We start from the raw sequence: 25,836 nt of genomic DNA, 5'->3' as shown, positions 1-25,836 counted from the left end.
CATTGGAGTACTTTGTTTTGCTGATCGGGAATGTAGGATTTAAAGATGCTGGATGGAGAGTCTTCATGCACGAGTGTATCGTCCTCCTTTTTTCCTGTCTACGATAGAGTTCCTCAGAAGAATGAATGTAAATCTGAATAGAAAATTGTTTGAAGCCTGCGAGGGTAAACAAGTGTATCCCTTCCTGGAGTTAACTGTGGAGGACATTGTCATATTTCTCCTTGTTTCTCTTTGGAAAGACTTTGGCAGCAGAGGCATAGGGATTATACTGGAGTCAGTGTCTTTCCACTTCCCCAATACACAACAAATCTTATTTACTGGTTTGTTCACAGCTTTTGAATAAGTCTATTGCATATTCAATTATATATTTAGACAAGCACCTCTGAGCAATTTGAATACTGAAATCCTCCCTTTTTCTCCTCAAAAAAATCCCATTTATGAACTCACACTTTTGTCCCATTTTTAAAATGTCTGAGAAAGAAGGACTATGCTGAGATCCAGCGTGGCACACTGTAATGACAAAATTGCAGTCCTGGGACCTACTGAGAGAGTGGCTGCATCACCTTGTATTTCATTCCTGGAAACTGAGGCATACACCTCTTGACCTGCTGATGTAATATTGAACTTCTCCTCCGGAGATCTAGAAGCCTTGTATACAGGCTGGAGGTGATCCTTCCACGCCAGGGCAGGCCCTACCTGAAGGAAGGGTACAAGATAAGGGAAATAAGGAAGGCACCATTTAAAGAAGCCTCCCACTAGCCCTTATCTGCAGAGAAAACAAGCTGAAGCACAGCAGACCACAATGTGTGAAATACTGCAAAACAGGTCCTTGAAGCCTTCATTCAGAGCTAATAAATAACATTTTCTCTATTAAAGAGCAAATGTAAAAGTGTCCCACTGAAAAAAGAATACCTGCAGTATCTCAAAGTGCTTTGTTAAGGTTAATGAGTATTATTTTACCTGAGATGCAAAGTCTGGAATTAGAGAGGTTTCTTTGATTTACTGAGGGCTGTGCAGACTCTCTGCCCTCCCTCTGGTCCCGACAGCTCATGACGGGTTATGTGAGGGGCATAGTCAAACAGCAGAAGGGCTGTGGAAGCATGCACGTGTGGCAGGGTTATCTTTCAACACCTGCCAGGGAATAAGCTGAGCTCAGCTCGGTGCTGCAGGCTCTCCTGTGCTGGGACCCCTTGTGTGGCATGTTAGTGTCAGACCCAGGCACGGATCTCAAATCCAGTCCATTCACATCACTGCTGCGGTACATGGAGAAACAGATTTACTACTCAGGTACCTATAAACAGGTTCCTCAGAGATTTTCTGGGCTGTGTGATTTTTTTTTTTTTTTTTTTCCCATGCTTTCCAGCTTGGAGTCCCATGCAGTAGCGGGGACTTACCTTGCTCAGTGACATCACTGTGCTGTGTCCTTAGGAAGTGAAAGTGAAAATCCAGCTGTCTTTAAAGAAGCGAGAAGCCAGTGGTGTGCCTTTTTCTCTGGGATCCAGGTGGCTTCTGTCTTCTCTGCGGGGCTCTGGAAGAGGAGCTGAGTGAACTGGGAGCTGGAAAGGCTGCTCAGGCACATGGAGAAGGGAAGCGAAGTGGCACAAGGGCGTCCTTGGACACAACTTTTGAGGTACTCACACTGTCTTCTTTAAGGGGTCCTGTCTTACAGCCAGTCTTGTCTCTTAGAAATTCTTGCTGTTTCCTCTTTTCAAGTAGGCATTTAGAAGCAGGCACTAAAAAAGTCTGCGGCAGAAAGGAAATGATTAGCCTGTTTCAGATTTTTTCCATAATGAAGAATGTGAATTACTTGTGGGAATGATCTTGTTACATAAATAACACTGTTTTTTATAGCGCTGACTGCCAACGTTCATGCAGTTCTCACTGCTTTTGCATTGCTTGTGTGAATGCAAAAACCCAACAGCTTCATGAAGTGGTTCACTCTGTATAAGTGTGAGTGACCACAGAAGTGATAGAATAAATCTATTAGAGCATTTGCATCTTCATGTAATTCCCAAATAATTTTTCCTACATTTAATTAACCTTTATTTTTTTGCTCATAGCTCCTTAGCATTTTTTGCTAATATTTCCTTTTCTAAAATTAGCATCCTGTCCTATTTGCAAATAAAGGATAATTTGCCAGGATGGTTGCAGTAGAAATCTTTGCAACTCTCCTCCTTTCCAGTGAGAAGCTGTCACCCAAGCTGGAGCTGACAGTGCATTGTTTGCCCTGTGTCTAATGCTCTGCTCCCAAAAGGGACCTATGAGGACCCTGGTGGCTCTGGGTTCTGAACAAAACAGAGAACCAAAACAGAAAGCGTCAGTCAGTAAGGATATTAGTTTTAAAATAAAAGAGATTAAACCAGGGAAATTGTTTATTGCACTTGCGTTAATGTGCTGCAAGCAGAAAATAAAATGTTAGCAGTGTTTTCTAATGGTTACTGTGGAAAAAATTTTAAGAGCAGTTGCTGGGAAGCTGTGTACTTTCAGGATTTTTGCAGAGGTTTCTCAGCTCAAGCACAGGAAGCCGATTGTTTTCTGCATGGGCTTGTTGGAACTGTGGAAACAAACTGCTCTTACACAGTCTTACTCTGGAAACACTTGTTTTGTCTCTTCCTGTGATTTTGGTTTGCCTTTTTTTTCACCAAAAGCTTGTTGAGAGCAGTATTCAATAGATTAACAAAGGAAACTGATACTAAAATAATACAAAAATTAGCTCTTATATAATTGTACTCGTTTTCTAGAAAAGAACTTAGAGTGGAAAATCTGTAGGATCTTCTGAAGTTCTTTGTTTTTTATTTTATTGCTTCCTTACTTCCTTCAATAGTATAATTTTCTTCAAGCTGTTTGAAATTTGAGTCCTCTCCATGTGATACCTTGGGTATCAGATAAATCTTTTCTGAAAATGTATTGCATTATTCTACCAAGGTGGTTCTGCCTGACCATATAAGCCATATACTAAAATGCTCATAAAGCTATAGACCCACAGGGTGTGTGGCTGGAAGAGAGAGAAGGGGCAGGGAAATGCTGTGTTTACAGTTGGAGAATAGCACTAGATGTGGGTCCGTGACTGCACTTCGTGGTCAGTTGGAGAGAGAAGCACATCTAAACTCTCCGGGACAGCTGCACTGCTCTGCCATCTCCTGTGGCCAGGACTTTGGGTGATCCCCTGCTGCAGCTCTGTGCTTGTCGCCGTGGGGGTCCCCACTGAAGCGGCAGCCTCAGCTGGGCTGTGCTGGAGGCAGAGGTTGGTACGTCTGAGGATGCGCACTGGAAAGGCAGTGAGCTGGTTTAATTTGTGCTGAAGTAGGAAAATGTAGGTGTCTAACCAGAATATTCCAGGTTGTAAGCTTTTAACTTTGAGAGAGGATCTTTTATCTGGTGGAAACGACCCTATTGCATTTATGCCTGACTTTCTTGTCTTCATAAACATTGGAGTTGTTTATTGTGTTGTGTTTGCTATGAAGTTATGGGAGAAGGAAAAGCAGGATAATTTCAGGTAGTGATTTTTACTCAAATAGATCCTTTCAAAAACAAACCCAAAAGACCTTGTTAGGACTGTACAACTTTTGATTTCTGGTTAAATCCACTTCATCTTGCCAGCGATCTCAGGTTGACCTGTTTGTGGGGTCAAGTCTGACTTGAGGCAAAGCTCATCAGCTGGCTATCAATGATTGGAGTTTGGTGAAGGACCTCCAGATCCTCGTGTGTGGGAGGCATTGGCCTGTCAGCCTTGCACAGCCTCTGAGAAAGTGCTAGGCTTTGATAAAACAGGCCTTGGAAGGAAGATAAGAGGCTGTTGAGCTATGCCAAGGTGGCAGGGAAAAACAATGGACAGGTGCAACACTGAACTGTGGAAAGGTACTGAACTGTGAGAAGTTACTACCGTGAGAACAGCGCGTGAACGCGAGGGTGATTGGTCTGCACAGCGCGAGTTAGAGTGGTCTGATGCCGATAGGAGAAAAGGTTGATAGCTGTCTAATTGCTGATTTGTTAACTATGAAGTAAGAGCTTTACCGACAGCATCCGAGAGCATAAGTATGTACCATTGTAACAATAAACTCTCTCTTTCTCTCTGAATTTCATCGGGAGTCCGTGCCTCAGTTGCCACACCTCGTGGCTGTTACTTTACTCATCTGCTGCTTGCAGCTGATCCCCTTTTAGGGTCTGGCATTGCTAGACCACTTCAGTAGCTCTGAAAAATGAAGGTTTATATTGCCTTGAAAAGAAAGGCAAGCAAGCAAAAAACTTGATGAAAAATATTTTATACCAAAAGTGTGTTTCATTTTAGATTGGAGTGTTTTATTATTAAAGTTAAGTTTAAAACTGATGGCAGGAGGTGGCCAAGACAGCTGAAGGCTCTCAGAAACCTGCCCGGGGGGAGGTCGGGACAGGCATTGTTAACTGGTGCTTTGCAAAGCAGGAAAAAAGGTAAATTGAGTAATGTGTGACCTGGTACTGATTGATCTGCTTCTAGAAAAAAAACTCCACCCAAACTCAAAAGCATAGGAACTATTTTCAGATCTATGGAAGGAGGATGAGAAAAGATGCTGAGCTCATTTGATACTCTTCAATGTTGTTAATACTTGGTGGGGCAAGAAGAAATTCTTGCAAGGTTGTCTAGGTGAGGAGCACTGTGCATAAAATGGAAGAACTGGTCCCTTGTGTGAAGTGGAAGTGGATGGATCACACCTTTGTGGGTGTCTGTGGAGCAGCCCCAAGGACCTCGGCTCAGTCCAGTATCTCCTAGGCTTGGGCCCTGTGTGGGGGTGTGGAGAGCTTGGGGCACTGTGCAGGGACCCCAGATTTTATTCCACAGGAAATTTTGCAGACAGTCTCAAAGACTGCCTGCTGTGTCTGTTGGCAGCTGGAAAGGGCTCGTGCTGTGGGGTGTGTTCCTCCTGTCTCATCTGTTTCTGGGACTGGAGGTGGGACCCTCAGCAGCTCTAGACTAGCACAGATCACGAGAGATAAGCAGCTATTAACTTCTGGTGGATAATTAATGCATAATTAGGAATTAATGCATAATTCATTTGGAAACCTCCTCAAGGTACTTCTCGGGTAAGTGACATACCAAAAACGTTGTTTTAATGAAAGCCTCTAATGGAAAGCTCCTAGGGGCAAAGCAGTGTGTGATTTCCAGAGTTAGGCTAGTGAGGAAAGTTAGGTGAATTTTCCAGATTTTTTTTCTCCTTCAGAAAGTGAAACTTGTGTTTTATTAAAACATGTTTCACAAATTCATGATAGTTTCATTGAAATGAGTGAGGATGAATTTCTGACTAAATCAAAGATATTTTTGGAAAAAAAATACTGTTTTTTTGTTTGTTTGTTCATTTAACTTGAACAGATATTTCCCATCAGGTCTTCTAAATTAAATATAAAATTCAATTTCACAATAAATATTTCATCTTAGGTCAAGCAAAACACTCATTCAGCACAAAACATCTCTCTTGTCTAATTTTTTATGTGTTTTGGAAGCGATAGCAAGTCATGCTGTTGTTTGTTGCATATACTACTGAGTGATGTGTGCAGAGTTACTGCCTAGAGGAGTCTGGAGGACCTAGACATGAAGCCTCTTGCCCAGCTGGCTCCGGAGGGATTTGCCTTTCCCTGCAGAATCCCATAGAAAGACTGTTGCCGTGCCTGGCCCAGGGATGGAAAGGGGTGTGAGTCTGGCATTTGCGAAAGCAGTCTCAGAGTGCAGTAGCAGCTGAGCAGCATGAGTGTTTCTTTGCCTGTATTCCCGCTATCTTGGCTAGAAGCTTTATGCACTTGGCCTGGAAGTTGTTTTCTTTTTGACTGGAGAAAGATAAGAAGAAAGATAAAAGATGCTAAACACTGTATTTAATGTCCAAACAGGGAGATGACTGAGAAAGGAACCTGGTGATCCTGCCCTGGGATCGTGGAGGATCTGGGAGAGCATCCAATACTGCTGGAGCTGAGCACCCAGGGCAGCCTGATGGACTCTCCCCGCTTCACACGGTTATGCTTCCTGCTTCTGACCGCTGCAGCCCCCCATCCAAGTGAGTCTCCTTGTTCAATCTCATTGCTTTTCACTGCATGGTAGTAGCTAAAAACTTTTAAACTGTTATTAGAAAGCTCAGTCATGTCCAGTTAAAACTAAGAGCACAAAACCACTAAGGTGAGAAAAGAAATTAAGAAGGTGAAGGTTGATTCATTTGACTTGTTGCAATCATCTAACTCGGGAAGGGTAACTTTTTGTATCGGTCTGAAGTCAGATGAGGTGAGTCCTCTCTCAAAGCACTGGCTCTTTACTGGGCAGTCTGAATGAGTAAAACGGCTTTGTCAGCTCTCAGCACCCAGCCCCAGCATGCTCCAGCACTTCAGCCAGGCTGCTGGTGCATTTTGGCTTGGCTGTAAAACTGTTGCCTGCAGGAATATTGAACTGAATCAGTGGCAGTGACCTGGGACACTACATCCAGCTGTGTGTGGTCTGGCGTGCAGCTGTGAACTTCATTTGTCCTGGGATCTGGATGGCTGCTGGAGATATACTTGATAGGATTGTGCCAAGGCGTTTGGGAAGGAAAGAAAATTAGAACAGATGATTCATCTGAGCCTGTCTGGGCAGCGAACCTCTTAGCTCAACAAGAGAAATGTCTTTCAACTCACTTCCTAAGCTGCCAGCTTCCTAGTTAAAACCCCAGTGGCAGCAGTGGGTATTATGTCATATTTCTACCCCAGAAATTAATTTGGGGACTGGGCCCAGAACCGAATAAAAATTGCCCATTGGCAAACAGTGTCTTCTAAGCCGTGACTGGGTTTGTCCACCAAAACTCATCCCATTCTCTAACACCAAAAGTCTGGGGAGAAAACTAGTAGAAAATAATTTATCTTTGTTTTCTTGTTTAGATATTGCCATGCCCACTGGTGACCTTGCTGAGCAAACACAAAGCTCTTCCTTTGGCAAAACATATGTGACAGTCTACCACTGTAAAAACTGTGAGAGGGAGATGTGTAAATCATCCAATTATGAAGACTTTGTAAAAATTGGTGAAACGCAAAGTGAGAAGTTCTCAAATGAAATAATTCAGTTGGTGACCAATGAAACACATATCATTATGTGCTTTCAGCAAGAAAATACTTCTGCTGAAGGAGTTTATGCCATCGTCTGGGAAAAAGCCATGGGAGTAGGAGACTCATGTGGCATCCTGAATTCTGGAGGTATGCTCCACTGGGAGCCTGGCTATCAGCATATGGAAAACATATTTCTGGTTATGAAACTGAACTGTTATGTATTTGGGCAGATGGTGAGGTTCATGAGTAAACCAACATGTCAACAGGAGTTTCTTTTGTGAAAAAAGTCATTAAGTCATTCACAGAAATCAAATTATCTCAGGTCAAACACTGCTTAAAACTACACTAGTAGAGATTGAGATAAATGCATGTTACCTGATTTATAAAGATACTTCTTCCTTTTTTTTTTTTTTTTTTTCTGGCAAGAGCAATTCTCCTGGTCAAAATCTGTGCCAGTTTGCAATTTATAAATCCCATCTACTTCAGCCAGTACGCACTGAAATCCAGGTCTAGCCTAAAGAGCCATTCTGTGTTGCTCTCCTGTAAAATTCAGTAAAGAACCAGGAGATATCCTTCCAGTTTTCTCAGAAAACTGTCAAAATCAGAGATAAAAATGCCTGTCAGTACCTGTAGCAAGTGGCTCCAAGAGGGCAAAACTTCATGGTGGATCAGGTTGTACAGGTATAATTTAGTTTAATTCCATCCAAGTTGATGACATTTCACCAGTTAACAATCTGATTGAATATATATCCCATTTTTTCCTGGCTGTAGGTGATTCTCTGAAAGCGGCTTTCATCACCTCTCTTGTTAGACCTAGCACATCCTTTCTAATCTTATTGCTGACAGAAGAAAACAAGAAAAAATTCTCAACCTATATATGCTTTTGTTCAGCTTAACAGTTCCTCACATATTTAATTTCTGACCACTGTAAACACTTCTCTCCTAGATTTATGCTTACCACTGCAAAATATCTACATGCTGTTACTACTGTGTAAAGCTTGGGTGACACCAAAACATCCATAGTGAAAGCTGGAAATTGCTGTAGAAAGAGCAGCTTATATTCCTTGAGATGGTAACAGGTGGATGTGCTGTGTGTGGGATGTGTAGGTAGGTAGGAGTTTTCAAGATAATGGCCTTTACATTTCCTACCTCTTAGAAGAGGAATAAGTTATATAATGGCACAGTGGCACGCAGGCTAGGCAGGAGATGCACTCTGGGGTCTCTGAGATCTATACAGCTGCTGGTCTTACTTGTTCCTCTTCTTTGGCTCCTGTAGGCAAACGGGAGTTGCAAAATTTTGTCATGATTATTATTTAAATAGATTTTAATTGCAAAATGGTAATGATAAGCTTTTTACAATTTTTTTTATGTTCTTGATTACATGTGAAAACTTTTTTGCCTTCAGATTTCAAGATTTCCATTACTAGTTCACAGAACAGTTCATCAGCTTTAGCAAGAAGAAAATCTAAATGATGACTGGTTGATTTGAACAGTTGGTGAATTAAACGTGAATGTAGCAATCTTCAATTCTTTGTGGTACATGATGGATCTTCTTTTTTAACCTATTAACCTATTTAACCTTTTTAACCCTTGATAGAAGATCTTATAAATGATCCATGTTTATAATTAAAAAATCTTTTATCTTTCATCTTCCTCAGAAAATAGGAGGGGTGACATCGTTATAGAGGGGACTAAAATTTGCTGTGAAGCAGAGACAGACCTCTCAGTGCCCAACCCTCCCCTGAAGTGCTACACTAGAATGTCAGATGAAAAATCAACAACTGACATCACTGGTGAGGTCAATCTCTTCACGTGTGCGTTTGCTTTGAGAGACTTTTGCCCTTACAGCTTGCGGTTAACAGAGTTTTACGCGAACGGGGTGCGGGTAGACTTTCAGACTTTCCCCTAGCCTGTGTAGGTGCCCAGTCCTGGACATATAGATCCATAGGTATAGGTTTCTGTAACTGTAGCTATATAGCTATAGATACAGGGATGCTGAGGGAAGGTGGTACATGATGGGCATGCAACAAATTTCCAAGAATTCCACTTACTAGTAAGTGATAAATGAGATTTCACGTCTAGACTAAGAGGACATTTATCATATACAAGTATTTTTTATATCCAAATTTCTTCCACTGTAGAAATCCCTGTCGTCTTCCTTAGGTTATGGACAAACAGGGTGTCTTTGCTTGGGACAAGTAAACACTACTTACCCTCTTCTGGGGAGACTCCTTGGTAGGGATATGGCTCTTCATTTTTGGCTGTGTTGGTTGTTTGGTTTTGTTTTTTTTGTTTTTTTTGTAATTTTTGAGTGTATGCTGGATGATTCTATTATTTATCTTCCAAATTAGACCAGTATTAAAATAACCTTTCTAGATATTTATATGTTTCATTTCCTGTGCACTGAGGTCTTCAAAAAATGGTCAAAGTGGATTTCCTTAGCAGCCTTTGAACCTATCATTAAGGATGGGTCTCGTGCCTCTTGTTTTTGGTTATTTCAGATGAGAGAGATGTTCAAAGGTATCTGTTGTGGTGGGGGGTCAAGAATTAGCTTCGAATGTTACTAGAGTCATTCTTTTGTTACAGGTATCTTCATTAAGGTATCCTAAGGCAGAGGCTATTTGTTCTCTCATTCATCACTTCATTCTCTCATTATCAGTTTTTGTGGGGTACATTGCGGAAGCACCAGGCCAATTCTTCCTAGGTGCTGCTTACGAGGCACACTCATTTCTTGGCACACCAATTTGATTCACTTGGACTCTCTTTACTTTTTTCTATTCTCCAGGTAATCCTCAATTTTCCATCAGAGAAAAGGGCAGAATTAGCATCATCACCATCGTACTGGTTCTTGGGGGTTGTGCAGCAGCAGCAGCAGCATATTGTGTTCAACAGAACAGAAATCGTCGAGGTCTAGTCTTTCAAAATGCTCTACTTTGTATGGGCCTTGCAAGCAGCACTGGTAATGGAAAAAGCGTACAGGGTTTTCTTTCTGGATCTCATTTCCATAACATTGTTTATGAAGTTGCTAAATGATATTCATTGTGAAGGGGAGGCTGGGCTAACAGCTGGTATGAACTCTAGCTCTGCATTTGATGCCATGACATAGTCCCCAGTTCAGCTGGTTTTTGTTATGAAAAATAAGCACGGAATACATTTCCTCACTGCTACAGTAACAGAGCCAAGTGATTGCACTGCTCAGCCTTAGCTCAGTGGGATCCAGTTCCTCGGCATAGTCTCAGACTGCGACATTGCTGTGCAGCTTCCCCTGCAGAGACATGTGCCAGTCCAGGAGACTGCTGAACATCCAGATGTGGGCTGACAGGTCTTTTAGGTGAATGGTTCCCACTCACAGCTCTGCCCACTGAAGAGCCAATTTTAATTTAAGAAAGAATATTTTCCTAGATACATCCAAGGGGGGGGGAGTTTGTTTTGCAAACTAATAGGCATGGAAAGGGCTGGGATAGACTCTATGGAGTAAATAGGGAGTTATGTGAATAAAATCTTCTGGAAGGATCTGCCTTCCTCTGTATTGCCCTCTGCTCTTCCCTCCTCCCTCACAACACAGATACTGCAGTATTCTTAAAGTGAGATAATATTAAACCACCTCTTAGTTCAGAAATGTTTGTGCTATAACAGAGTATAGAACTTGGGATGTAGCTGTGCTGTCATATAGCAAAGTATCACACCTGCTGTATGTGGTGGGGATTTGTGGAGAAAACACAAGGCCTGTGGGTCTGTTTGAAATGGATACCAGTGAGTTGCTCAGGAGTTTCAGATAAATATAAATTGGGGAAAAAAACAACTGCAAGTTTTAATTCTTCTAAGTAAATCCTTGCTGATGCTGGTACTTCTTTGCTATTGTTTTCCTAGGATGTGTCATAGTGCTCCATCAGATTTTTAATGGTCAGATAGGACTTTTGGGGGTTTAATTTATGGTAAATGATGAAATGACATTACTACAATGACAGGAGGGTGTTCAGTGAAGGACTCGATGTGTTTACTAGGACCATGTTCAGTGCATGCCCATCTCTTCCCTGCATCAAGTCTGAGTCAATAGATTTTAGCCCCTACATGACTTTGCAGTGGTTCCAGTATGCATGTGTTGATCATTTACACACTTCTACAGACACTCTTTGACCCTGACATACAGCTTCCCACTATATCCTGTAGCCAACTTGGCTCCAGGGTTTATGGAACTTGTATAACGCCAGAAGCTGAGACATCTCCTCTCAGTTACTGAACTAGTCCATCCTTTAGAAACAAATGTTGGTTGTTTCAACAAGTCTAAGAATTAAATTTCTAAGTCTGAATTTTTTTAAGGTTAATTTGTTGGTTAGAAGTTAGTTAAAGCCTAAGATTTTTATATTGTGCTCCCTTTCAATTGGGGAGGAATAGCTGTCTTAAGAAAATGATTCATCTCACCTTAAAATGATTTTAAGATGAAACAGATTAATTACCTTGTGAAGGTGCCTATTTCTCTCTAGTAACTCTAAAGGAAGCCAATGGGAATAAGCTGCGATGTTTGAACATCTACAGTTAGATAAAACAAAAGGCTATCTGTGAAAAATATAAGTTGCACAAGTGCTTGCAAAACGCGGTAAAGGTGACGCAATGCTAGCCTTGCTGCAGTCGTTACTTTAAGTCATATTAATGGGTATATTGGTGTGATAGGTAAAAAATTTACTGCTAGTGGCTCCCCTGAGGTCCTGTCCTGTGGTGTAACACTCAGTGATGTTTCAGGCCTGTCCTAGAGCACCTCTAAGGCAAAGGCTGACAGCCACAGCAACCGGGACAGGGTTTCATCAGAGACACCATGAACTTGCTGGGCAATGAAGCTGCAATCCTTTCACCTTTCAGAGCAAGAGGTGGTCCAGCAGGAGATGGGACAGGGTAGCTGCCCTGAGGACATTGCACTCCAGATTTCCAACCCTAAATACAGGCAATTGGATTATAATTCTCATTGAAATCAACTTGTGCCTTTGGCCTCACAGATGTTTTTCCTTCAATTCTGCAGCTATTACAGAAAACAAATGAGCTTCTGACATGTAAAAGAAGATCTACAAATGAGAAAACCAGGCCTCTATGTCAGCAGCATACTCCTCAGTAATGACGTACAGCATTCAGCTGAAGAAACAGAGCTCATTTTATACCAGACCTTGTGGTAGTTTTCACAAATGTACCTTCACCAAATCCATGCGTTTACTAAGGACCGTGTTTGCCACAGTTGTCCAGCTCCAGGCCTTTGTGAGCAACATGAGAAGCTCCCTGAATCTCCCATCCTCTCCTGGTGCTTCACTGAGGACAGCAGCCATCGCAAGATGTGTGTCTCAGCAGCGCAGGTTTAAACCAGCTGAATTCTCTCAATGGTTTTCATGATTGTAGCTATCAGTTCATCTGAAATTCTTCAGAGAGCTGTGTCTGTGCTCAGGAAGGATGTGTTGAATCCTGAGGCAGATGCTTTCTGCATGTCTTCCATTTCATAATGTGATAGCATGCCCATAGGTCTTTATTTTTTTAACTACCAGGTGGTCTCTAGATCCAAAAAAGCGTTTTGTACAGGTGACTGATTAGTTGAATTAGAGGGGTTTGGCCTTTTGAACAGACATTTGATTGTGCAGCCGCCTGCGTGTCGAGGACATCTCCTCTGTGTGCTTCTTCCTGTGCAAGGGTGGACAGGAGGGCTATACCCAGATCCCTCAGAAACAGCATTGGGGTGTGGAGGCCATACCTCCCTCCCAGGCTGAATGGAACTATGATGTCAATCTCCCTGACACTGGCAATTTCAGTGTGGGGCACTTCCAGCAGTAACTCCAGTGGATAGGAAAGCATATTGATGTGCCTGTTCTGCTTCCTTATCAGAAGACTACAGTATTTCTGCATCTGAAGACAGGTTTGGGTCTCCTGTGTGCAGACAGTATGTGATGAATACTGCACTGCAGGGATCCCCATTTAGTTGTTCACAGGCAGTAGGTCATCTTCAAATGATTTATCATTCACGCTTGATTTGAATAAATCCTCAAACGTTTGCATTAGACCTAATCTAGTATCAGGCTTTTGAGCAAAAATCAGCAGCAGCACAGCTGGAAAAGCAGATCCATGAAACAGTATGAGTACTTGTTGAGTTATTTTTACATGGTTTAATTACCCATAAACCCATAGCTGAAACTTCTAGCAGAAAATCTCAAAGGATGTAGAATAGCATGTGAATCTTGAGATTTGCTACAATTAAACCTAAAGGGAAAAGTTCATAGTGAAAGACATCTAAAAATATGTTATTAATTAATTTTAGAAATAGCGAAATGCCTCTGTGCTTAAATTTGGCTTGTTTGGCACAGGAGACTAGTGCTGTTATGGGTTGTGGTTTTTCCTTCCCTGGTGGGGGCTTTATACTCATGCTGACCTAAGACACCCTTTTAACTCAACTCTCAGATCATTTGTTGGATTTTGCCTTTTCTGTTTTCATGTGGTGGAAATACAGTCAAAACTTCATGAAGAGATGGCAATCCCCAGCTATTCAAATGCTTTAAAGTATTTACCAAGTATGTTATTTTGACAAATCCAATTGTGAACTCTGTTATATAATCATGAATGTTATGTTTATTCAATAAGCAAAAACTAAGATTATCTGTAAAGAGTCCAGATTGTGCAAGGATTTGGAGACAGAAGGAAAAAGACTTTTCCTCTTTATACAGCACCTCAGCATAATTGCAGTTTCTAGTTTTTTTCCCAGAACAGGACTGCTGTAAGTTTCACCAGAGTAGAGCTGTGTCTAAAAGGAGTGAGAAAGAAGATTGTTTGAGATAAAAGCCATATTTTTTTGAGGAAATAATATATCTGCTGCTATAGCCTGGGAAAGGAGCACTCAAATCGGGTAAGGGCCTTTCACTTCTTGACCCCACTGGAGCCGTCACGGATGTTGCTTTTGGTTCTGTTTCCCTCCACAGTAAGTCTTTGCTGTGGGTGCCTTTGGGGAAGTGCCAAGTGCTCCAGCTTACACAATCAAGTTGTGTACTGTGTTTCTGGACATTTCCAGTGATGTGCACATTATTCCCCTATACGTAGAAAAATAGTGTCTTAAAATTGAAGGCCATGGCAGTTCTTTTGTATGGCCTTTTAAGGACAAAACCAGATGTGTCTGTGTATACGTGCGGAAAAATCTGTGTGTGTGTTCAAATCAATGGCTGACACTGGGTGGCTTTGGTATAAACTCAGGTTTTGTGTCCTTTGGAAAAGGGACAAAGTGATATTTGAGAACCCACATTGTATTAACTTGAGGGATTCAGGCTTAATGACATGCAGATTCAATTTCTACTCTTTAAGACCAGCTGGGGCCAGAGAGCTGGACATGTTTTGAGAGGAAACATTAAATAGACACCTCTACCCAATGAAAGTTGCTTGGCTAAATTACTCACAAGATGCAAGTCACAGACCAATATTTTTGGCTCACTCAAGCACACTTTCCTTTACATCTCTTCTTTCTACTGATGCAGATTTTGATATTCAGAGGCATCACTGCCAACTGTTTTACTTTGCCCCTCCCGAGTTTTGTTGTTCTGGTAGACACCAGTCATTGCAGATCTCGTGGAAAACTGTTGTAAATAGCTTTAAAGATCTACAGTGTTTGTTCCAAGCGACTGCATTGTTGCCATAATTTGATGGATGGTGCCAACATATTGTTTTAATTATTTTTTTTTTGTTTTGTGTTGTTATACTCATCACAATAAAATATCTTAAAAACTGGCTGTTCATTGGTAGCCTGTGTTGATCATATTGTCATTTGGTATGTTAATATCCTTTACAAAGCATCGCCATCACATGATTCCCAAACACATAATCCAGTAGTATTGTCATGATTCACTTCTTAAATATTGCAAAAGCAAAGACAGGGAATAAGAGCTGTCTCCTGGCATCTGCTTTTGTATCTAGTAGTGAGCCTTTGTAGCGTTAATTGAAAGCTCCTTTCACAACCTTCCTGAACTTTTTTTTCTTTACAATGATTGATGAAATTTCTAAGCTTTCAAGCATTCAAGAAACTCTCTGGGAACATCCTCTTTCCCCATGTATTCACACAGAGAACAGTGCCTGCAAGAAGAGCTTTTCATCATGTCAGGGAGGGAGCAGGAGCTACGTGTGAACTGTAGTTGAGATTGCCTTTTGCTGGTAGTTAGCAGCTCTCCTGTACTGCAGACACTGCAGAATGTGTTATTAAATGTGAAGCCAGGAGGCACATGAGAGGTACGTAGCATGCTGTTGCCTGGAAATTATGCACATTGTCTTTGCCAAGATGCAGAGCAAACCTGTAGTTTTGTGAGCAGGGTTTGTATGGTAATTGAAGTTTTACCTGAAGTAATGGAGCATCTCTCATCTACTCACTCCTCACAAAGCCAAGACTTCTGCATTTGCAACCACCAACCAGGCAGCCAGCTAAGGCAGTGGGAACACTCACAGACTGAATTGATTGTACCAAGTGCCTACATTTCCAGTAAGGCCACAACAGGGAGACAACTGCCTGACTTTGGCACTATGAAGAGCAACTTTAAGCTTACCTTTTCTCAGTTGAGCTTACCTTTTCTCATCAGAGAGGCTCTTTCTAATTGTGGCCTCAGGGTTGGGGGTTGTTCAGAAGTAGGAAACCGTGGGTGTTTTAGGTGTGAAGTCAAAACCAAGATGCATGTCTTGAGAAATCTCTCTTCCCCCTCTCTGTCACATTTGTTGTGGTACAAAGGCAAAAGAAGCACGTTGCTAACTTCTTTTATTAGGCAGCTGATGTAGCTGGAAGAAAACAGGCGAAATTGTGGCATGCAACCCTTTCTTCAGGTCTTAAACTCATCCGTCAGATAATAGAGAACAACTAAAAAGACCTTTGAAAATGCTGTGGATACGTCTCCCAACTGCATTGCTCTTTCTTCTGCTTCTTCTGCACTTCCCTGGCCAGAATGGTACGTACAACAAAGACTCTCTTACATTTCACAGGTTTCAGTATTTTCTTTTTTTTTTTTTTTTTTTTTTTTTCCTTAGTCTGTCATCTCAGGTTCCTGGCAAATTCACCATTAGCAAAACCAGGTGGAACTTTGCAAAACATTCTCTGAAATTACAGAATGAGTTTTTAGAAAAAAATGAAAAAATACTGTGATCAGAACATTTCTACACAGAAATTACTCTCTGTAGAAAGAGTGGAAGTTGTTTCCCCAGTAATTCAACGTGAACTGTATCAGTATTGTTAGGTTGACAGGGGGAGCCCACTACTGGATAGAAATGAATATTGATTTTTATTAGGGACATAATTATTGAAGATGTAATAGAATATTACTAAAAATATTTATTGCTGAATATTGTTGTAGCTATTAAGAGTACAAGCTGGAAGCACGTTTGAGGAAAAGAGTGTGAATCTCTGAGAACAGGCTGAGGAAAAAGATGTCTCCAAGCAGCCCTTTTTTCCCTCATGACCACTGACAATAACTAGAAAGAATGGTGACTTGAGAAAAAAATATTGTCCCTAAATCAGCATGTCTGAAAGGAAGATGCAGTAGAACTGGTGAGAATATTTATTTTGAGTGTCTTTGCCATTCCGTAGTTAGTGGTTGTTGAGGAGCCAACACTGATTTCTGCAAATATAATTTAACTCTTGAACTTCTACCCTGATCTTTTGGAGAAAGAAATTGATGGGCTGCAGCTGCTTGTCATTAGCTGCGTGGGCTCTTAGATCATGTAAATGTGGGTCAGCTTAGAAGTACTGATTTTAGGCTGATGGAGATGAATTTCCCAGGCTTTCCTTCCCCGCTTGTAAAGGCTGAGTACTCTGCACTTCTCCAGTCTTCTCCATCACCCCATTTCTCTGAGGCTTTGGAAGGTAATTGCTGACACTTCATGAGTTGCTTAATTCCTTCTCTAAGTGTTGTAGGAGGAATGTCCTCACATCTGGTCAGGTTGGATTGATCCACTGTATCTAAATTCCCATGATTTGGTCTTTCTGTGTTTGACTTCTGTGTTTGTTTGGTTATTAAAATAAATTGTTCTAAGTAGGTAGGCATCCTTAATTTGCTTGTCAACACTGAATAATTCTACTCTTTCTATACTATGTTTGTCCTAGATATGCAATACTCTTAATTTTTCTTCCCTTGCTTTTAATATACTTTCTTTTAGGTGTTTCCCATTTGATCCCTCTGTTCCTTGCTATTCATTGCATAAGTACTTACTGTTCAGTTTATTTTGATATTAAGGTCATTAGAGAATTCAAAGGGTCTCATTTTTATACCTTTGTTTCTTAGTATAGGCTGGAGTTATACGTTCTGCCGTTCTCTTCCTAAGAGGCTATATTATCCAGTTTCCTGATGTTGCTAAAGCCTCCTTTCTAAAAAAAAAATTACATTTGTATTCCAGATTTAGATCCTCAACGAGCTCCAATTATTGGGCTGAGTTCAACAGAGCTTGTGTTTTGAGAACTAATAGGCTCATACTGAGAATCTACAGAGCAGACTAAATTTTTTGCATGAAGTCACTTTTTTGCCAATGCCTTTAAAGTTTTGGGGAGATATTGAGTTGCACAGGTCAAAGGTCATGAAAGGCACTATAGGTTTCAGGACAGCCAAGAGATGGTATATACAGGATAGCAAGACTAAGGTCCAGTCTTGCAGAGTGGTTCTGTTGACGGAGTAGTTGATTTATTAATATAAAAGTAGTTTTCAAAAACAAGAGGAACTCTGATATTATAATTGAAATTGCATTTCTTATTTTTAGGTGGAGAAAATGAACAGTCAACAGACATTATCAGTGTTTGGGAAGGAGACTCCATCAGCATAACTTGCTCAATGCAAGATTCAGAAAATGAAGTGGGAACATACTTGACAACTAGCATACAGCCGGTCAATGTGGTATATGTTTCCGAGCAGAATACTTCATATCTCCTTCCCGCTTTGGCTAATCGCACCAAATATTCAAAAGAAGGGAGGAATCTCAGGATAACTCTGCACAATGTACAGGAATCTGATTCCAATATCTATCTATGCACTAAGTTTATTAAAAGCAAAGGCCATCACAAAAAGCTGAATGGGAAGACAACCATAGTAGTGGTGAAAGGTATTGCAATTCCACCTTTTATATCATAAATTAATAAATACAGTTATATATTTTAAACCAAAGATTGGAAGAAAGCATAATAGGAGGGAGAGCCTGACAGAACTTTACCCATGTCTCCTCAGGTAGCGTACTGATTTGAAGGAAAGTGTGGGTCTGTTCCCTGAAAATATGAAGAAAACACATTAGATAGAACAGCACCAAGAAAACCCCTAGAACATCAATTCAGGACTAATTTAATCCTAGCTACAGGTTTTCACATGACTCATAGGTTGCTGCAGCTGTTTGGAAACACTGAGGACCCATAGCTCTTTCTGAAACAATCAGTCAAATCTTTATGAATAACTAGCAAAGCAAGTTTGGTAGTGATTTTTGCAAATCTTTCTTGTTTTTACTATTTCATCTTAAATGACAAATTGCTAATAATTGGGAAGCTGGTGCTAGACAGGGTTCACAAGTTGGGCATCAGTGGATAGAGAGATGTGGTTTTTTTTCTCTTCTTAACAAACAGTTGATGAATGGGCACAAATGCTCCTTGTTGCAGTTGCTTCTGATTAGTGAAAGAATTTTCTGTCTATTTTCTTCCTTTTTTTTTTTTTTTTTGCACTAGAAGAGGATGAGGGTTGAGTCCACAATATTCTTTGACAGCTTATTCCTTTATTTATCTACCCTTCTGATGAGACCATCTAATCTGAAACATCTTTACCAAAAATTACAGGGTTTTCTTCCTTTCCTGTCCCCAAGGCATGCAAAACCTAACTGATTGCTGGGTCAGCAATAGTCATTTGTATCTGAAGACTTATCATGCCCTTCCTTAGGCTTCTCTTTTCAAGCTTCTTGACTGTTTTCTCAAATGAATTCCATCATGTTGATTATGTACTCTTTCTCCAAATTACTTTATTAAATTACCTTATATCTCTTTTTTATTCTAATCCTCTTCTCTAAAATGCTTGCAACCTTTCCAGAATTATCTTTTGTACAAATGTGATAAATTCTGTCTTCATTCGCTTATCCACGTTAATGATGATGTCAGAAAGAACAGGGCCTGTCCTCAATGAAATGTGAGGAAATCAGAAATGTGTTCCCAGGTGGACAGCAAGCCATTAATAACTGCTTTTTGAAGACCATTTTCAACATTGATGGCACCCACATTGTATGATTTCATCCAGACCAACAGTCCCCTGATCTTTCTATGGCTTAATTTCACTTGAGAAAGCAGGTAACGATCCATGTCTCAAGGGCAAGCTAATGAAGCTGTATTCCCTTAGAAGAGTTCAGTATACATATTTTTTAGGTAGGTGGAGACCCTTTTCAACCAGGTAAACCTGTTTGGTCCATCCTACTTTCAGATCCAGGGGCAGGAAAACATGCCAGTGTGTACTGAAAAATATATTTTTCTTCTCAAGGCACGCATAAAGATAGCCTTTTAAAAAAGTAAATTTATCTAAATTTCTGTGGTCTGTTGTTTCTGTCTTTGATCTCTGTATTTGCTCCCTAGTTAAAATACACTGTGTTAATTATGTGGTAGCCATTAATCGCTCTTGTTTTTAGCTAAAACCACTGGAGTTGTTGAACAGTCACCACTCTATGTCAATCCTCAGCAAGGCCAGTCTATCAGCATTACCTGTGCATTGAAAAGCTCGCATGAAGATGAAGGGATCTACTTGCTCAAGACTCACATACAACCTGAAAGAGTGCTGCATGTTTCAAGTCAGAATGATTCAACTATTTTTCCTGCTTTTGCTAATCGCTTGGAATATTCAAAGCAAGAAAAGAAAATAGTGATAACTCTACACAACCTACAGAAAAATGACAGTGATATATATGTATGTGCTGTGGTGGTGAAGAACTCCTCTTTCCTCTCGGTGAATAGAAGTGGCACCATGATGCTGATTAAAGGTACTATCCTTTCGCTTGTTTAATCGCTAATGACGGTAGGCATGTTGCAATACAAAAGGTGGACTAAAAGCTTGCAGAACTTCAGTCAGGACAGACAAAGCACTAATCCATGGCTAGAACTTCTTCCAGTATTTGGGAAAGTTTGGAGAGTGTGCTCAGACTCCTCTGTGCCCTGTGGTACTAGGACACAGAAACAGGCACTATGTTTCTACCTGCCTTGTACAACCGGAGGGGAATTATAAAAGAGAAAATTTGCTATAATCCCACATCTTTTTTTAAAAAAAGGTCAAAATCAGACAACAAACACTTCAATGTGTCTGTGAATAATCTGTCAGTTTTAGGAAATGAATCAGTATTTTTAGCATCAGTTCTTTGACCTGAACGTGACATAAATGTCTTTTTAAAACTGATCCCCATAGCAAGTCTTTCTGTTTAAAAATAGGTCACACTAGGGAGTACAGAACAAGTCCTCAGGCATTTACTCAAAGTACCACAGATAATAGCACAGATGATCTCGGACACCCTTATTATTCACTGAGCACACTGTGAGCATATGCTCCAAAGACGGGGTTTTTTCTTTTCCTTCAGGATGATGGTGTAACCATTTGCTAAAATGAAGACAAACCAGCAATACAGTGCTTGATTTTGATCTTACTGGTGCAATTTAACCCAGTGCATTGGGCTTTGATAAGACCTTTGGGTAATTAAAATAAGGTTTCCATAGGCCCTTAGAGTTGCAAAGGATCTATCTGCAGACTGCCAAAAAAGACTTGTCTCACTCTACGCCGCCAGTCATAACTGGTGAGTTGGGGAAAATTATATCTGCACATCAAAGAAGTGGGGTGCTTACCAGATACTACGTTATTCAGATATGGATTAATTGAGGTTTTTAGAGAACTGTAACCCTTTCCACTAGCACTATTCTGCTCATTGTATATACTTCAGATCACAGTAGCCTCCTATTTCTGTCTGTACTGCTTGCAAACCTAGCCGTTATTTAATTCCTATACACTCATGGCTGAGCCCTCAGTGTTGCTGTAGTACTGCAGTAAAACACTTTTTGTTTCCATTACGAGTGTGTGGTCCTGATCAGTGGTATGGAAGCTATTGCCTTTGTAGAGTGCTCCTCACTGACCCTTCGCATGCCACCTGCAGTCATCACCAGCCTCTAGAAGAGCACAGGGAACGCCAGTGAGAATACTAATGGGATGACAAATGTGGCTGTGTAGCATGTTGTTGATATCCAATTTCTTGCTGACCAGTAAATATTTATTTTCATAATAAAAATAGAATTCTACCTCTTCATATTTATAATAATAATTAATTTTACATGCAGAAGTGGAGGACACACACTGCAGTCATAATTCCTGGGGATTCTATGGTCTTATCATCGTGGTAGCGCTACTGTTTTCTGTACTGGTATGCTGCACCTTGTACCGTATTGATGTAAGTACACTGTTACCATGCCAAAGCAAAACTGGATCTGGGTTGAGTGAGTAGGTGTCTTTGATGTTATTATAAATAGTGACTGAGTCAAGCAAACGTTTTATAAACCTAAGGAATCATGGTTTTCTATTGTCTCCTCCCTGCCCTTGTTTAATGTCTCCCAGCCGTAAATTCTTGGCAGTAAAGACCATGTCTACTTATGTTTCTGTAACTCTTAGTAAATGAGATAGTTTGCTTTTTGATAACAAACCTCACAGTCAACAACATAGCCATGTGTTGTATGTATTTCCCTGAACAGAGCACCTCGCTATTTTGTTTTGCTGCCTTTTTTTTTTTTTTTCAATTGGGAATGGAGTTGTATATACCAATCTTGTAATAGATGTAAGAGAATGCTTGGAGGGGGACATGAGGACAACAAAAATCATGAAATAGCCTAATATCTGAAAGTAGCTGTAGGAGAACAGTTTTGCTCTGTCCTAGAAAAAAAGGCGACTGAGAAATTTTTACTTTACTGGGACTATTTACATGCATATTCTGCATAAAGTGTCCAGAAATTATTTGTCTCTGATAGATCCTTCTGCTCCATAAAGATTGCTCAAAATTAACAGAGTATGATTCACAGGCCAGGCTCCTATCTCGTCCCTCCACATATGGCTTCAGTACTGCTAAAAACCAGTAGTACAATATCACTCTGGCAAAGCTGAGCAGCCCTGTGGAACTGATCTCTCATATTATCAGTAACAAACTAAGGATAAGCCTTATTTTTGTTGGGGCCAGAGTAACATCCAACTCTTGAAGGAACTTTTAGTGAAATTATATCAGACTGACAATAGAAAGTTAAATAAATAGGTTGACAATTTCCACCTAATCCCCTAAAACCTCATTAGGTTATTAGAGGAATTTTAAAAGTACATTTCCACTTCAAACAGATGGACTCCTAAGTTATAAATCGACTCCTTGGTTGGGGGTTTTTCAAGCTCTGTTCTGAATGGCTGTTTGCTTTGTTTTGCAGATGAAGAAATACTTCCAGAAGAGGAATCCAAATACAGTATATGAAGATATGTCTTACAGTTCTAGACGTAACACCTTGGTCACAGTTAACACTTACTCCGTTGACAGTTAAGCTTCTGCCAGCTGGGACGGTGTGTGGATCGATCATTCCTTTACAGGTCTCTCTCAGAGCTGCCTTAGCAACCTGATGCAGTAGCTGAACTGAAAAAATGTTATCACCTACCTTCTTCAGTGGAAAGCGAAACTCTGCCTCATTTCTAAAACTGTTTCTGCTTTTGATCCCTTGTAAATTTTTTTTTATTTAATGTAGAGAAATGCAGGTACCCTGCACATGTGCTTGCAGTTTAGTATGGAAAGCAGTATTTTTGGACTATACTATTATGCTAGATGCAACATATGGGCTCATTTATTTGACTGATCAATAAACTTTTCAGGGAAGGAGGGATAGGAAGGTTCTGAGCTTTGGTAAGTGCTCAGGAAGACCATAACAGGCCTGTTTAATATATGCAATGGATCCACATTTGCATGGGTTACATTTCTCTTATGAATCCTTGTGGGTCTGGCCAAGAGCTCAGGTAGCTAAAACTACTCAAGAGTTATAGCAAAGAAATCTATTCTGAAGAGACTTCAGAAACATTGTGGCAGAGTGCATTACAAGTGAAGTGCTGTGTATGTGTGGGCTAACTATTCAAAGATCATAACAGTCCCACAAAAATGCAATCAAGTCTAGATTTTAAGTTACTGCCTTTGACATGATTGGTGTGGGTCTTGGTGTGGTTGACATGGAAAATGAGTAGACTTGGGGCATGATGGCTTTTTGGGACAGTAGAAATATTTGCGATGTGCTGGTGTTGTCTCAAACTCCAGATGTCGTAGAACTACACAGCAGAATGCATTTCTCCAGGTCAGTGACTCTACACTGTACAGTACAAGGTAAACTAATGTGGGATAAAGCCAATGCCTGCATTCCAGTCTGGGCATGGTGAGTCTGATCCAAAATCACTCTTAACAAGGGAATTTACCAAAAACTCATATCAGTCAAGTAGAAAGTAAATTTGGTTTAGTAATGGCTTAGAACAGGTTGCCACGATGAGCTTAACTCTCCTCTAGCTAAGGAAGGGCTACAGCTTCCTCCAGGGGTGTTTTGGTTTTGCAGAGCTGGATCCACTGTGGAAAGTCAACAGTCTTGCATGCCCAGAGGAATATTAAATTGCCCTGTTATGAGGCAGGATTGACAGGTTGGCTTGTGGTTTTTGGGAACAGGCTGAGACTAGAATTTTTCTTTATTGATGCATTTATTTAGTTTTATGAGGGATTAGGGCTGGTTTGCCATTGGTGAGAGTGGACAGCTGGAGCCAGATCCAAGCCTGTCTCTTGGGACAGCCCATTTCCCTCCAAATGTCACTCGTGAAATGCTGTGGACTAGACCCGAGGAAGAAATCTGCTCACTGGGGTGGCTGGTGGAGGGATGGGTGTGTGTTGATTGCAGACCCTGCAATCTTCACATAGCTGTACCTGAATAAAGTTATGTTTGTGATCAGGGCTTTGTACAGTTGCTCAATATTTTTATACATGTATTTTTTTTTTAAATAGTGATTCAAAGGCTTCTTGCAAAATTCAGTATAACTTGCTCCTAACAGCACCTCAATAGACAACATAATAACTATTTTCCACTCTATTTACATAATCAACACGTGGGTTGTTTTTTGCTTTAAAACTAACACTGAAGAAAACCCCAAAAAACACTTCAGACAACGTATATTCAATGCAATCTTTTCATAGTGGCTAAGATAAAATTCCCGAAGAGCTAAAAATGTCAGATGGAGACAGGTAAAAAAAAGATGGCACTGGGGAAGCTTGGTCTGTCCTTCAAACAGCACCTTGCACCCAGCCCCGATGACTGAGGGCCATGGGGTTTGCTAAATATGGAGCTGGAGATGGCACCTCACCACTGTTGACCTTGTTTAATGTCCCCATGAGCACAGCCCCAGCAGGGTCCCATGTCCCCTCACCAGGGTCCCGCCTCCATCTCTCCACGCCCTGGGTGAGCAGGGCCCACATCCCCTTGCTATGTGCAGCAGGCCCCGTTGCCATGGTAACGAGAGGCCCTGTGATGCCCGTGGCATGGGCAGACCACCGGCCGGGTGCCCTGGGAGCACTGCTGGCCCCTCTGCCCCCTGCCTTGTACAGGGCTTCCTCCAGGACATCTCTGGGTGGGGGGACAATCCGTCTGCATCGGGGTCAGGTGGAAGGCCCTGACTCAGAGGGGACTGGACCAGAGCAGACCCTGAGGGACGATGAAGGCTTTGCAGCCCCTTGTTAAGAGAGCTGCACCCCAGCACCCTCTCCTGCACTCAAAGCTGCTTCCAGGGAATTCAGGGTCCTCCCAGGGCCGCTGTTCGGGGAGGATCAGCTTTCCCAGTTTGGAACAGGGAAGCTCTCCCACCAGAGCCTGCCTGGTGCCTGAAGGCCCAGGGCTGACCCACTGCAGGAGGGGCTGACAGAGGCAGCCTGCTGCCATGTTGTCACCATGGTGTCCCCTCTGGCCGGGGCAGGCCCCAGTGTGAGGCTATGGCCACGCGAATCCCTGTCCCGGCAAGGCAGCGCTGCCGCTTTGCCAAGCACAGGGACAGCAGCAAGACCAAACAGACCAAGTCTGAATGTCCCCCACAGCATTTAGACCATTTCTGTCTTTGTGCCTCAACAAGCCCAGCTCAGGTAGAGCCAGGGAAGATGATCTAACAAATTAGATACCAATTTAGGAACTAAAATGCCCATGGTTAATCACTTTTCATCACATTTTCATTTTTGAAAAAAGGTGCAGGTTTGGTAGACGAGGCCAGTACTCCCAGAGAGAAAATGCGTGGAGGTTCAAGATGAGCAAACTGGCATTTGAGATCAGCTTTCTGTAGCAATGCTACTGTGCAAACATGACCACAATTGTGTAAAAAACAAGCTGTGAAAGGAAACAGTAGTGGAGGTGGTTTCTCTGGCTTGGTGTAAATAAGTTTTAAAAAAAAAAGTAAAGCCTAGCTGAGGAAAATGACATATAGTGAGACATTTCATGAGTGGTACCTATGTGGAGGGGAAAAAAATCAACCCCACAGTTAACCCAAGCCGTGGTGAATGAACTGCGTGAAGAGAACTGCTGGGTAAATTAGCTCAACGGCGTCCGAAGAAGTTGGGTATTTGGCTGTTCAAGAGGGTTGGAGAGGTCCTAAGATGCAGCATGGTCTCAGAGCCTCCCTGGAAGGCAGACAAACTGAATTTTTCATCTCCAGAGTTGAAGACAGAATTGCTCTGGGCTTATTCTGTTGTCTTTGCTGTTTTTCTGTCTCCTGTCCCTGCACTGGGGAGGGACATGAGCTTCAGGGA

At 41.4% G+C, this 25,836-nt stretch overlaps 2 protein-coding genes across 4 annotated transcripts; both read left to right on the top strand.

Annotated features, from left to right (window-relative positions):
• Positions 1-1,402: 1,402 nt before the first annotated feature.
• Positions 1,403-14,774, top strand: LOC141933156 (uncharacterized). Of its 2 annotated transcripts, none has more exons than XM_074847558.1 (6): positions 1,403-1,630; positions 5,857-6,020; positions 6,868-7,179; positions 8,691-8,825; positions 9,818-9,991; positions 12,047-14,774. In XM_074847558.1, exons 2-6 carry the CDS (start codon positions 5,957-5,959, stop codon positions 12,064-12,066), a joined length of 705 nt encoding a protein of 234 aa, XP_074703659.1. In that variant the 5' UTR covers positions 1,403-1,630; positions 5,857-5,956; the 3' UTR covers positions 12,067-14,774. The 2 variants fall into 2 exon arrangements, with proteins under 2 accessions (XP_074703659.1, XP_074703660.1); XM_074847559.1 differs by lacking the exon at positions 1,403-1,630 and adding an exon at positions 5,619-5,661.
• Positions 14,775-15,758: 984 nt separating this feature from the next.
• Positions 15,759-24,016, top strand: CD7 (CD7 molecule). 2 transcript variants are annotated; one of them, XM_074847578.1, is made up of 5 exons: positions 15,759-15,971; positions 17,770-18,108; positions 19,657-20,004; positions 21,341-21,450; positions 22,463-24,016. In XM_074847578.1, exons 1-5 carry the CDS (start codon positions 15,902-15,904, stop codon positions 22,571-22,573), a joined length of 978 nt encoding a protein of 325 aa, XP_074703679.1. In that variant the 5' UTR covers positions 15,759-15,901; the 3' UTR covers positions 22,574-24,016. The 2 variants fall into 2 exon arrangements, with proteins under 2 accessions (XP_074703679.1, XP_074703680.1); XM_074847579.1 differs by lacking the exon at positions 21,341-21,450.
• The last annotated feature ends 1,820 nt before the right edge of the window (positions 24,017-25,836 follow it).

Source organism: Strix aluco, chromosome 21 (assembly GCF_031877795.1).
Source record: "Strix aluco isolate bStrAlu1 chromosome 21, bStrAlu1.hap1, whole genome shotgun sequence".
Classification (NCBI taxonomy): domain Eukaryota; kingdom Metazoa; phylum Chordata; class Aves; order Strigiformes; family Strigidae; genus Strix; species Strix aluco.
Note: the sequence above shows the minus strand (reverse complement) of the source record. Positions and strands in the feature narration are given on the sequence as shown.